The sequence below is a fragment of the Balaenoptera physalus genome, assembly GCF_965194825.1.
Source record: "Balaenoptera physalus genome assembly, chromosome: 7".
Taxonomy (NCBI): Eukaryota; Metazoa; Chordata; class Mammalia; order Artiodactyla; family Balaenopteridae; genus Balaenoptera; species Balaenoptera physalus.
In genome coordinates this window covers 19,987,913-20,000,493 of record NC_138886.1, presented here as the reverse complement: position 1 = coordinate 20,000,493, position 12,581 = coordinate 19,987,913, and the positions used below count along the sequence as shown (strand labels likewise).

Below are 12,581 nucleotides of genomic sequence, written 5' to 3'. Positions count from 1 at the left end.
GCAAGAGACCCTCCTCTCTGGGATTCCCTCAAGGGCAAGTCAGAGGACAGGACCAACCAGACTTGGAGCTGATGCCTCTCTTTATTCATTTATTTCACCACTGCTACCTGGTTTCTCCTGAATCTGGTCTCATTTCTCTTGGTCTAGGCTAGCACCCTCCCTTTGCTTCCCCAGACTGCCCCATCAGCCCCCACCCCCATGCCTCAGGAACTGCCTTCTGCCCAGCCCAGCTGCAAACCGGAGCAGCAGCTGCTATATCCCATTTAACAGATGGGGAGACTGAGGCCCAGGAGGGCAGAGCCCAGCCCTAGGTCACATGGTGGTCTCCTGGGTTCTCACTTTGCCCTCAGCAGGAAGGGAGGACCCGGCTGGGGCTTCATGTGCCTTCACTGGGGTGTGGCTGGCTCCGGCCACGTCGAAGAGAGCTGCCGATTTGGTCTCTGAGGGCCTCCAGTCTCCGGGCCAAGTTTGGAACTGCAGCCCCACCTGAGGGACACAGTGAGACTTGAGGCCAGCACTCCCTTGGGCCCTGCCTCACCCAGGCCCATCAGTGTCCCAACATCCTCTGGGGAAGCCTCAGGTGGGACCCACTCCCCTCCCCCTGCCATGTACCCCACGGGCTCCAGCATACATCTGGGAGTGCAGGTGGCCCTAGGAAGAGAATTCTAAGTTCCAGAAATAGAAAGATCTTAGAACTCTCACTTCTTAGTATGCCCCCTATTTCAGAACTGGGAAGACTAAGGTTTGGAGAAGGTGGTTCTGGCCCAAGATCCCAGAAAACACTGGCAGCCCTTCCCCTGCTCCTTTCTTCACCTCTAAGCACTGGCGATGTGTTCAGGGGCCCCATGGGCAGGGGAGGTGCAGAGGGTACCACTTCCTCCTTTGTCAGCATTTCTGCCAGGACCTGGGTCTGAATCCAGTCGCTGTGACTCCTGGGCCAGGGTGGGTTGGGTGGTGGGAAGCGAGCCTTCACTTTCCCGGGCCTCCCTCACCCACCCACCGCCCCCCCCCCCCGTGCCCCAGAGCCGGACCCACCTCTCTCTTGAACACTTGGCAGAGCCAGGGCTACATGGGGGCACCCAGGGCGGGGGACGGGCAGGCAGGGGCATGTCAGCTGGGGCCTTAGAGCCAAACACCTGCAGGAAAGACCAGAGCCCACACTGGGTGCCCTCAGCCCTGCTTCTGTGCCCCACTTCCCTGGTGCCGACCATGACACCACCATCCCTGCCGTACCTGCCCCATGGGGCACTAAGAACGTCAGGTGGGCATGGGCATAAAGGGGTGGGGTCATGGTCACTTTTTCTGTGGGCAGTGCGTGGCCCTTGTGACGTCCTCTCTGGAGACAAGGAACTCCATGAGGGCAGGAACCATGTCAGGTCTGTGAATCCTCAGTGCCCAGCACAGGGGCTGCCATGAAGCAAGGAGCTTAAGGAGGGTTATTGAATGAGGAAGTGAACACTCATTCACTAAGTAAATGCATCCATTAACTCATTCATTAAGTAAATGCATAAATGAGTAACATGTAAGTGAATGAATGAATAAGCAAACAGCAGAGCAAGTTCCCGAAAGAAGGTAGGATGGGGAGGAGGGGCAGGAGAGGTAAACAGCTATTTTGAACCCTAGGCAGAGAGAACCCAAAGCCAGCCACTCCCCACTGTGACCCAGCCCGGCACATCAGAGTCCCCAGAGTTCTGGAGCCTTCCAGACTGCAGACTCCCTAGATCCAGGTCTCCAGCTTGCCAGCCTTCCCTCCCCCAACCTCGGCCTTTCCTACCTGGGGCAGGTGGAGCTCCCTCCGTGGACAGGCCCAGTGGGCCAGTGGCGCTCGGCACAGGGGGCAGAGGTGGCAGCAGGGGCAGGGGCAGAGAGGCGGCAGGGCCTGCAAGAGGCTGAGTCAGGGGCTCCGTGACATTCCTGCTCCTCCCCTCTGCGGGCTGGGCAGAGACTCACGTGGCAGGGGGGAGGTGGCACCATCACACAGGGACACGGTGGGGCTGGGCCAGGGCCCGGCTGGTGAAGGTAGCAGGCAGAGAGGAGGCGCCTGGAAAGAACAGTGGGGTCTGTCTGTCTGTAGTCCTCAATGCTACCAGCAGGCTGGCACCCAAGTCCCGCTTTTAACAAACACTCATGGAGTGCTTACTGTATGCAGGCACTGTTCTCAATGCTTTACATATGAACTTATTCAATCTGATCTTTAAAACAACCCTGGAGGACCTCCCTGGTGGCGCAGTGGCTAAGAATCCACCTGCCAATGCAGGGGACATGGGTTCAATCCCTGGTCTGGGAAGATCCCACATGCCGTGGAGCAACTAAGCCCGTGAGCGACAACGACTGAGCCTGTGCTCTAGAGCCCACGAGCCACAACTACTGAGCCCGCATGCTACAACTACTGAAGCCCGCGTGCCTAGAGCCCGTGCTCTGCAACAAGAGAAGCCACTGCAATGAGAAGCCCGTGCACCACAACGAAGAGTAGCCCCTGCTAGACACAACCAGGGAAAACCCGCATACAGCAACAAAGACCCAACACAGCCAAAAATAAATAAATAAATAAATTTATTAAAAAAAAACAAAACCCTGGAAGGCAAGTACTATATCATTCCCATTTTACAGAAGAGGAAACCCAGGCAGTGAGAGGCGAAATGACTCACCCAAGGCCATACAGCTGGTGGCAGAGCTGGAATCAGAACCCAAGGGGTCTGGATCCAGAGGTCTGACCTAGCCGTTTCACTGAGCCACCCCTTTCCCACCTGCCCTCCATCCAAAGGCTTGTCTCCGGCCGTGCTCACCTCTCCAGCTCGTGGACCTGCTGGGCCAGGATGCGCTGCTCATCTTGGGCCAGGTCCCTGCTGCTCTGCAGCTGCCTCTTTTCTTTCCTAGGAAGAGCAGGCCCCAGGACCATGACAGGAGGCAGGGCTGGCGGGGGTATCAGTCAGCCCCTCTTCACTGCAGCACAGTATGAGCTCCAGGAGGCAGGTGGGGAAAGAAGGGGAGCCAGGGACCAGGGAAGGGAGGAAGCCCAGCAGTGAGGGGCGGGGCACAGAGTGCCCGGCTTGGGGCGGGGCCCTACCTGAGCCTCTCGTTCTCCAGCATGAACTCCTGCAGCATCCCGTAGAGGTTCCGCTGAGCCCAGGCCACCCGGGCCCCAATGAGTCCAGAGGCTGCAGGGAAGAGGGAGGTGGCTGGAGCCCTAGGAGCCCCAGACCCTATCCTCATCTCGTCCCACCCCCAGGGAGCTGATACCTTTGGGGTCCATTTGGCCCAGTTGGGACCGCAGGCGATGGTTCTCCTCCTGGAGCTGCAATAGCTCAGTCTCCAAATGCTGGGGTGGCTTTGCCACAGGGGACTGCAGAGAAACAGACCCAGAGTTGCTGCTTGTGGTTGTAAATGTTTCACACTGCACAAGGGCTCTGGGGTTGCAGAGTGAGTGGAGCTTAAAATCCAGCCCATGCTCCACTTGTCAGCCTTGAATCCTGGCCCAAGGCTGCATCCATTTGGAGGGGACACCTTGCTCTAACAGCATTAAAGTGCCATGTGGCCTCAGCTGTATGCCTGGAGGGCCCGCTCTAAGCTACACCCTGTCCAACCCCAAACTCAGCTCTGTTCAAACCTTGGCCCAGATTGTGACCCCAAATAAGACCCCACGTCAGACTCCAACTTAACTCAGACTTATCATGATACCAGCTTGGATGTTGGCCAGACCCTGAATCATATTCCTAATCAGACTCCCACCCTAGACCCGCCGTCACCCTGACCGTGACCTGACACCCCCCCTCCCACCCAACCATAACCCCATCATCAAGATCCCGACCCTAATCCCAACTCTGACTCAGTCCCAGACTTCAACGTGACACCAACTCAGTCTTCAGCTATTGCCTGATTCCCCCACCCTCTGCCCTGCCCGTCCCTCTGCCTGCGTCTCTCTCCACTCACCTTGGGGGCCTGGGGCCGAGTGGTGATCCGCTGAGCTCGGCTGGCATATCGCAGGGTGCTGAGGGTCTCGGGAAGGCACTGGGCTGAGGGGGACACGCAGGCCACCTGGGGAGGACTGCCCCTGAGTGTTCCTCTCTGGGAGCCCTCCCTCAGGACCCCGCCCTCCCTGCCAGTCCCCCTTAGGTACCATGAGGGTCACCCCACGCCCCCCCAGCGAGTCCGCCAGCAGCTTGGTGAGCTTGCTGTCCCGGAAGGGGATGTGGCTCTGCTTCCGCTGTGGGTCCAGCAGCAGGGAGATGCAGTGACCTGGGTAGGGAAGGCAAGGTTACCCTTCATGTCCAAGGCCACCCAGCTGGTACTCTGCAGAGCCAGGATCTCCACCCAGGCTTGTAGGTCTCTAAGATATCTCTTTCCACGTGATCTCATTACCCATTCAGATTGGCCTCTGCCACCAGACTGGGCTCCATCCCTGATCCCCAGGGCCCACCGAAGGGCCTGGCACTTGGCAGGGGCTCAGGAAATGTCTGACAAATAAATCGAATGAAGAGGCGTTCCCTATGCATCTCCCCATGCATGCACAGAGGAAGGCCAAGGCCCCTGCTGTTAAGGACCTCAAGGCCCAATGACCTGGGGGGTGGGGAGGTGGGAAGACAGGCTAGTGCCCTTCCCCTCACTGGGCCTCAGTCTTCCCAAATGCAACAAGGGACAGGCTGAATGTCTGAGGGCTCACACTCTGCACTTGAGTGTTTCTACCTCCCCAGTTAGAATGTAACTGTATCCTCAGGATTTATAGATCCATAAACAAAGTTCTGAGAGGGAAAGCATGAGACAACAGCAAGCCGAGGCCGGAGGGAGGCCTGTGGCTTCTGGATCACAGCTCTTTAACTCTCCTCCGTGCCCTACAACTCCTCTGGTTTCCCCCACTGTGGACAGCTATGGGTAAGGCACAGAGGAGGGATTCAGGAAGGCAGTCCAGCTGGCCCCAGATCTCACCCAGGGCCAGCAGGCTGCGGTTGATGCTGTTGGCCTCAAGCATCAGCTCCCCACGGGATCCTGTGGCCGCCACCTTCTCACTGCCAGCCAGGTCTACAAAACACAGCTTCCCCCCGGCAGGGGGTTCCCCGGGATCCACAGGAGGCATCTGCTGGGGTTGGGGGAGCAGGGCTTGATGGGGACGTGGGAGGGGCTGTCCCCATCAAAGCCACAAGGCCAAGGGTTTTCACCATTACCTCCTGTGTACGCCCAAGTTGTTTTATACATCCAGAGGCAGACCCTTGATGGGTGGCCCTGGGCCAGCTCTTTCCCTAAGCTGGGGCACTCACAGTTTGGTGGCTGATGTATAGTGTGAGCAGGGCATGGCTTCGGCTGGAGGCCTGGTTCATGGTGTGAGCTGAGCTCCTTCGACGGCTAAGACCTAGAGAGGAAAAACATATGGAGCTGGACGTGGTAGGAAGAGCAAGTGGTCACCAACAAAGAAAAAGGAGCAAAGGCATCCTGGTAGAGGGCCCAACCAGTGCAAAGGCACAGAGGCAGGAGAGTGGAATGATGGCTGCTGGGTCGGGCTCTAGCACAGATAAGTGAAAGGCGGCTGGAGAGAACTGACTGGAAGAACGTCAGTCTGATTCACATTTTATCAACATCTCTCCCACTGCTGTGTGGACAGAGAGAAACTCAGACAAAGAGATCAACTGGGAGGCATGGCACAATGCTCGGCCCGAGCCCAGAGTCTCAGTGTCCCTGATGCCAGCCACAGTAGGTGCTCAATAAAAATCTGATGAATGGATGAATGAGAGTGGAACGGAAGGGCCTTTAGGCTAGGCTAGGAGGTATGGCCTTTACTCTCAGGGCACTGGAAAGGTCTGGAAGGGAAGAGGGATGTGGTTTGCTACATGGAGAAGCATGGACTGAAAGGAGGAGACCCTTCCAGGGGGTAAAACTGAGGCCTGACTGAGGCAGAAGCCCAGGGCTGGAGAGGAGGGTGGGAAGAGTCTGGAAGGCAAAATCAGCAGGCCTGGCGGGTAGGGGTGGGGGACATTCTTGGGCTGTATCTGAATTGTTGGTTTGCTGGCTCTTTTCTCCCACAAGGGTCATCTCTGAACCCACAGCTCCAGCCTGGGGCCCCGAGGGCACTCAGTGAACAGGTGAAAAATGGGCATCTCTCGTACCCCAAAGCTCCCCTGAAATAGCACGCACCCATCTGCAGAAGTTCCATCAGGGCCCCCAGACTCCCAAACTCCACCACCCGCAGCTGCTCCACATAGAAGCCCCGGGTCTTGTTCCAGCGAACAGGGAGGGGCCGGGGAGCCCCTAGGCTCAGCAAGTCTCGAACCTGAGAGAGGAGGGTGGAGGGTGAGGGAGGGGCCTCTCTGAGTTCTTGCTTCATCCACCCCGAGACCTTATGGTCGACAGTCCCCCATCTGTTCTGCCCCTTGACCCAGCCTCCTTGGAAAGAAATGCCTCCTTTTCCTTGGGGGCTGTCTTTCTAGCCTTCTCAGTCCCCCACCTGCTCATTGTAGATCTCCAGATAGGAGGCATGGAGAGTGACAGGGGCACTGAGGTGCTGCACGCGGTCGAACAGCCAGGCGAAGGTCCTCTGCATGATGCCGGCCAGGCTGGGGGGTACGGGCACGCCCTCCCCCTGGGGGAAGAAACAGCTGAGCCTGGGGCTGGCTTACCACCACCTCCGCAGTTATAATTACCCTTTGTAGAGCACTGTGCCAAATTCCCATACAACATCACATTTAATTCTCAGTCAGTACTATCACTTCCATTTTACAGATGAAGAAACTGAGAGCTAGTAAGTAAAGGGGACACAATTTGAACCCAGGTGCTCTAGACTTAGCCTGGCCAAGTCCCTTCACCTCCCTGATCCTCAGTTTCCTCGTCTGCAAATAAATGGGGCTGGGCTTCATCGTCCACGTCCCTTCCCTCTGGGAGTCTGCGCTGCCTGCGGCTCCCCAGGGCTTCTCCCCCACCGACCCCTGACCCCCGGGGGCTCCGAATGCGACCGGCCCACCTGGGGAGGAGGTCCGGTCAGGGTGTAGGTCTTCCCGGAGCCGGTCTGGCCGAAGGTGAAGACGGTGCAGGAGAAGCTGCGGGCCGCAGGGGTGTGGTTATACCCGGGGGCGGCGAGGGGGGGGCAAGAGGCGGGGCCGTGCGGGGAGGGGCGGGGCATCACCGGGCCTCACTCACCCGCGCAGCGCCAGGTCGCCCAGGCGCCGCACGCCGCAGGCCCGGAACACGTCCTCTTGCGTGCGCGCCCCGTCCAGCACTGCGCCGAAGCGGAACGCCACGTCGGGGCCCCCGCCCGGGGGGCTCACCTGGGAGAGGGGGCCGTGGAGAAGGGGGCGGGGCACTCCGGGGAGGGCGGGGCTTACCTGGGGGAGTGCGGAGCCTGGGGGAAATTGGCCTGGAGGGACCTGGCGTCTTCCCGGTAGGTGTTTTTTGGGGAGTGCGGGGGAGGTCCTCACCTGCAGAGTCCGGGCCCCTGAGCAGTGCAGCACGCTCTGCTCCCCTCGACGCAGCTCCGCCGCGCTCATGGGACGCACCCTGTGGTCCGAAGAGGCGGGGAGGGGGCGGATGGTCCATCCTGAAATCTCCATCAGTGCCTTGCTCGCTTGGACCCCTCCTAGCCAACCTATACCCACCTGAGCACCACCTGGATGGGCGTTTCTGGCCCCTCTGGCCCCTGCTCCAGGTTCCGCGCGGGGTCCCTGTGGCAGCAACGCGAGTTAACCATCCCTGCGCCAGCGGCTCCTTGAACCTCCCGAAATCTGTACTTACCCGTCGGGGGACCCGCGTTCCTCCATGTTCTGCTTTGCACACGGGTTAGCTCCGCCCGAGTCTCGTTCTTTTCCCTCCCCAGTACCCTCCCCCTTCACCACACTGGGACTGGCTATACCCACCTTACGTCCTCCACCCTCATCCCCCGCTTCCCAGGCAGCCATCCATCCGGAAAGGCTGGGCCTGCCCAGGGCTAGCTAGTTAAAGATTTACCCACCGCCACCTCTGGGGTGGAGAGAGTCTGTAGCTAGGGTACTCTGGAGTCTGTAGCTAGGGGACTCTGGAGTCTGTAGCTAGGGGACTCTGGAGTCTGAGGATCACTTGCTCTTGGCCAGTCCCATCAGGAGGGACCACCCAGACCAGCCTCCTCTGTGCACAGATGGGGAAACTGAGGCCGGGATGGGAAGGACTCAGCCAAGGCCGCACAGCAAGTCTGGGCAGAGCATGCATCAGGCTCTTCCTACTTTCTCCACGTAGTCCTCCAGTTTTGTAATCTTCCTCCCCACCTTACCCCTCCCCAGCAGTTCCAGCTTCCTCCAGCTCAGAGCCCCGGCAGGGGAAAGGGGTCTAGAGGGGTGGGAGGGGCCCAGGTCTCAGTTCCAGGAAGATGTGGCTGGATTGAATTCCTTGAGCCGAGCTGACAACAGGCTCTGAAACATCTGGTTAAACTTTGGGCCACCTGCCTCTCCAATGCCAGAGCTGATCCAAGGCCAGGGAGGTGGTTTAACTCTCTCCTGGCTTGGCTGAGGAGAGCAGCAGAGATGTCTGTGAATGTGCTGGGGTGGGGCAATCACCCATTCAGAGCCGTTCTTCATGCAGGGCGCCGGCTGGAGGAATCACATGCGGATCCTGCCCCTTCCAAGCTCATAGTCGTGCTGGGGAGACAGGTAAGTGCAATCTAATGTGCAGGGGTTTGGAGGAGGGGGTGGGATTCAGAGGCCTGTAGGAGGAGGGAGGTGAGAGTGGTGGGTGAGGGTGTTCCAGGCAGAGGGAGCGTCCTGCAGGAAGGCCAGGAGGGGGTGGGGAGATGTGTGTGGCACTGAGAGCTGGTTTGAGGCTGAACTCAGCTCACAAAAGGCACCTCAAAGAATCTGGACTCATTCCTCGGAGAATCAGGAAGCCAATGAAGGGTTACCAACAGGGAAGTGACACCATCAGTAGGTACTGATTGTTGTAATTATTGCCATTCTGGCTATCTCTGCATGTTCTCTGAATATTTCTCTAAATTCCTCTTCCTTCAAACAAACATTAGAATGAAAGCTCTAATAAATCACCCCCTCTCGATGAAACGCGCTCTATACCACCACAAATGACAGCCAACTATCAGAGCCACCCAAGTAGCAAATGATTTCTCTTGGGTGGCAGTGAGTTCCCCATGCACTGGAGGCATGCAAGCAAGAGCCCAGTTGACCTTTTGGTTTTATAGGGCCTTCTAGCTAGATCTGCAGGGAGAATTAGGTAGAGCAAAGAGCCACTGCCTCCAGCTCTGCCACTAACAAACCACAGAGCCCTGGGCAAGTCATTTCCCCTTTTAGCCTGTTTCCTTCCTATGAAAAGAGATTAATGATCCTGCCCTTATTTTATATAGTTCTGTGATTTCAGTGAAACTATATTTGAAAGTGATTCATATAGTGAAAAGAATTATTTAAAAGCAAAAATAAAAATCCCTAGATGATCTCCAAGATTCTTTTCAACTCTGAAGTTCCTTCATCTATTCTATTTTTTGAATCCTTGAGGTGGATAGGACAAGAATTACCATTCCTGTTTTTCAAATGAAAAAAAAACAAAACAAAACAGGAAGATAGAGATAGGCAGGGGAAGTTGTCTAAGGGGAAAATAGCTGTAAATGGCCAAACTGAGAGAGTTTAAATCCAAAACCAGGAACTCTAAGTTCTTTGCTGTCTGCTGTGGCAGGTTGCTTTTTCAGTCATAAACCCAGTAAGTGAACGAGTTGCTCCTTTAAATGCCCTTAAAAGGGTTAAGGACTATGAGTGACTCACATCTTAGTGTGCATTGGTTTGATCAGATTGCTGTTCCTCCTCAAACTGGAGTGAGGGGAGCCACACTGAAGGGATTTTGAGAAAAGTGCAGAGACAAGGGACATGTGCACTCTTGGGTGTGACGAGCGGTTTGGTCGGGACTTTTACACCAGGCTCCCAACCTGGATCCAAATGTGGCCATCACTGGATGTCTACAAGCAGGAGCAAAGTTCTGGTTCTGGTCTCTAATGGTGAATGTGAACATCTGCTACTCTTATATTGAGCACTCATGTAGCAAATTTTTATTAAGCCTCCTCTATGTGCTAGGCTTCCAGGCATTTGAGATACACTAGTGAACAAAACAGACAACGCTAAGTGTTTGTGGGGATATGGAGCACCGGGAACTTACACATTGCAAGTAAAAGCGTAAATACAACCGTTTTTTGGAAAACTGTTTGGCAACCTCTACTAAAGCTAAACATATACCTGTTCTATGACCAGCAATTCCACTCCTAGGTCTGTGCCCAATAGAAATGAGTGCATACTCCCACCTAAAGACATATACAAGAACATTCTTTGTAGCTTTATAGTCATTTTAGCCACCACCTCCATCACCACTACCACGATTTCTACCTCTGTCTTTGTCATCATTACTGCCACCATCACCATTACCCCATCACCAATACCTACCAGCAATGCCCATAATCAGCACTGCCAATAACCAGCAGTGCCCATAATCATTAGTCACTGCAACCACCATCTCCACCATCATCATCACTGTTACCATTGTATGTAGTCTGTGTTTATTCACTTGAGAAAATTCAAGATGCAGTACCTGGGCCCCAAGCCCCTCATTGACCCTGATGCTGCCTGTTCCCACAGCTGGGACTGAGTGCCTCTGTGTCCACCTCCCCTCTTCACCCTGTTTTGAGCTTGTCCTCCACTTCCAGACCGCCCCTCTTCCTAGGGAGCCGTGGGACTCCTGTAGTTGAGGGAGGAATAGAGAGAAGGCATGTACAGAAGCTCAGCACATCTTAGAAGCTGGCTGGACCCTGCAGGGGTGCATCGCCAGGCCTCGCTAGAGGGCAGCAGAGCATCATGCCAACACGGCCCCAGGGTTCCTCACAAAGGAGGCTTTGTCAACGCCCTTTCTATACATTTTCTCCTGAGCTTGTGCACTGTGGAGGGGCTGGCTGGCCGTGTGCTGTGGACAGAGACGAGCAGGCCCTCAAGAAGTGCTTCTCGAGGGAATGAACAAAAGCCACGTTGAGCAACCAGGGGACCCTCCCACACACGCCCTGCTCCTGTTTCTAGCCCCTTCACTCCACTCTCCTCCCTTCAGCCCCAGCCATTCCCCCCCCCCCCCACCCACTGAGAAAACCCTACCCTGATCCCTGCGGCCTCAGAATGAAGTCTGAGGTCCCCTGGCTGGGACTGAAGGCCATTCAGACTCAAGGCCATTTGGGCTCTATCTCCAGCTGCCCCCTCTGGCTGTCCGTCTCCACTCCCCACAGCCCCCAACCCCTGCATCCTGTGCTCCAGCCCAAAGCTTTCCTAGGCTTTCCTTTGATTCCTTTAAACCTTTGCCCCTGCTGTTCCCTCTGCCAGGAGCGCTCACTTCTACCTGGTGGATTTGTCCTGCAAGCCTTCGCATCCATAGAATGCCTCTCCTCACACCCCCTGACCCACGAAGTCAGGCTGGAACCACATCTGTGCCCTCACAACCTCCTGGCTTCCCTCCGTTACAGTGCTGATCACACTGCATTGCGCTTCCTCTCTGTCGGGCAGCAGGGACTCTGTGGGCTTCATCCCTGGGGTCTCTGAGCCAGGGCCCTGCATGCAGTAGGAATTCAACAAATGTTGGTCGGAAGAAGGGAAGGAGCCGGGAAGGAGGAAGGGAGGCTGGCGAGAGGGCTGCTGGATGCATCCCTACATCCCTCCCTGACCTCCATCTCTCCTCCTTCCCTTCCCCTCAAGGCTAACCACAAACTCTCAGCTTCATGATGTAAGGACTCATTTAGAGACCCATTTATCATAGAGATCATCAGCTTCTGCCACAAAGCTGCTCTCAAATGTGCCCAGAAGCTGAATGACACTCTCCCCAACGTAGCCTCTTGGACCCAACCACGTGCTACAAATTTAGAGCTCCCAGAGGGTGGAGGACAGGCTCTAGGGGGCCCTGGTAAGCCCGGGTGTCAGTGCCCTCTGCTCCTCCCGACATATTACACAGGAGGGCTCGTCCCCATTTGTGAGGTACGGAGACTGAGGCCCTGTGGGAAGAGGTTGAGCCCAGCCTGGGGCTCACCCTGCCAGACAGACTTGCATTGGATTGAGGTGGAAGAAAGATGATAAAGAAGATCAGCGAGGAGGATGGTCTCCCTTTATCACACGACACCCATCTGTCATTGCTCCACTTGTATCCCCCGTGGAGGAAAAGCCAGATGGGTCCAAGGACAGTTGTGAAATTTTCCAAACAGAGCTTGCTGTAATCTTTAATTAAAACATCAATGTGGGCCACAGGACTCTTTTCACAAAATTCTCCAAAACAGGGACCTTAACGGATCACTGAATGAATGTCTCTCTGGCCCCCTACCCCATTTTGCAGATGGAAAAACTGAAGGGGTCCAGCACGGGCTAGAGCAACAGTTGCGTTCGTGATCAAGGGTAATGATTTTAGGACAAGATGGAGAGAGTAACCCCTTGGCACACCCAGGCCACCACTTCCCCTTAAATGCCTGGCTCCTCTCCACCGAAGCCTCACATGGCTTCTCTGCTGTGTATGGTGGGTACCGGCAGCCATGCGAGGCTTTCTGCTAGACAAGGAGCTTGGTGAGGATAGGGATCCCATCCCCATGCCCAGCACAGGGCCTGGCACAGAGGCACACTCAC

The 12,581-nt window shown here is 56.1% G+C and overlaps 2 protein-coding genes across 12 annotated transcripts in view; one reads left to right on the top strand and one right to left on the bottom strand.

Annotated features, from left to right (window-relative positions):
* Positions 1-62: 62 nt before the first annotated feature.
* Positions 63-7,793, bottom strand: KIF12 (kinesin family member 12). Of its 10 annotated transcripts, none has more exons than XM_082470306.1 (19): positions 7,714-7,761; positions 7,578-7,643; positions 7,401-7,479; positions 7,123-7,250; positions 6,947-7,022; positions 6,434-6,568; positions 6,124-6,259; positions 5,253-5,344; positions 4,924-5,116; positions 4,118-4,236; positions 3,931-4,035; positions 3,241-3,343; positions 3,068-3,158; positions 2,787-2,873; positions 1,951-2,041; positions 1,775-1,879; positions 1,036-1,136; positions 814-932; positions 63-486 (listed from the first exon to the last, which is right to left on the bottom strand). In XM_082470306.1, exons 1-19 carry the CDS (start codon positions 7,737-7,739, stop codon positions 377-379), a joined length of 1,962 nt encoding a protein of 653 aa, XP_082326432.1. In that variant the 5' UTR covers positions 7,740-7,761; the 3' UTR covers positions 63-376. The 10 variants fall into 10 exon arrangements, with proteins under 10 accessions (XP_082326432.1, XP_082326433.1, XP_082326434.1 ...); XM_082470307.1 differs by having other exon boundaries at positions 4,924-5,074; XM_082470308.1 differs by having other exon boundaries at positions 4,924-5,071.
* Positions 7,794-7,983: 190 nt separating this feature from the next.
* COL27A1 (collagen type XXVII alpha 1 chain) overlaps positions 7,984-12,581 on the top strand; it is a 185,453-nt gene continuing 180,855 nt past the window's right edge. The window contains exons 1-2 of one of the 2 annotated variants that reach the window (XM_082470253.1): positions 7,984-8,186; positions 8,533-8,600. In XM_082470253.1, coding sequence (XP_082326379.1) covers positions 8,093-8,186; positions 8,533-8,600 — 162 coding nt within the window. In that variant the 5' untranslated portion in view covers positions 7,984-8,092. Of the gene's footprint in view, positions 8,187-8,532; positions 8,601-12,581 lie in introns of those variants that run through there. The other variant, XM_082470254.1, reaches the window with a different exon arrangement.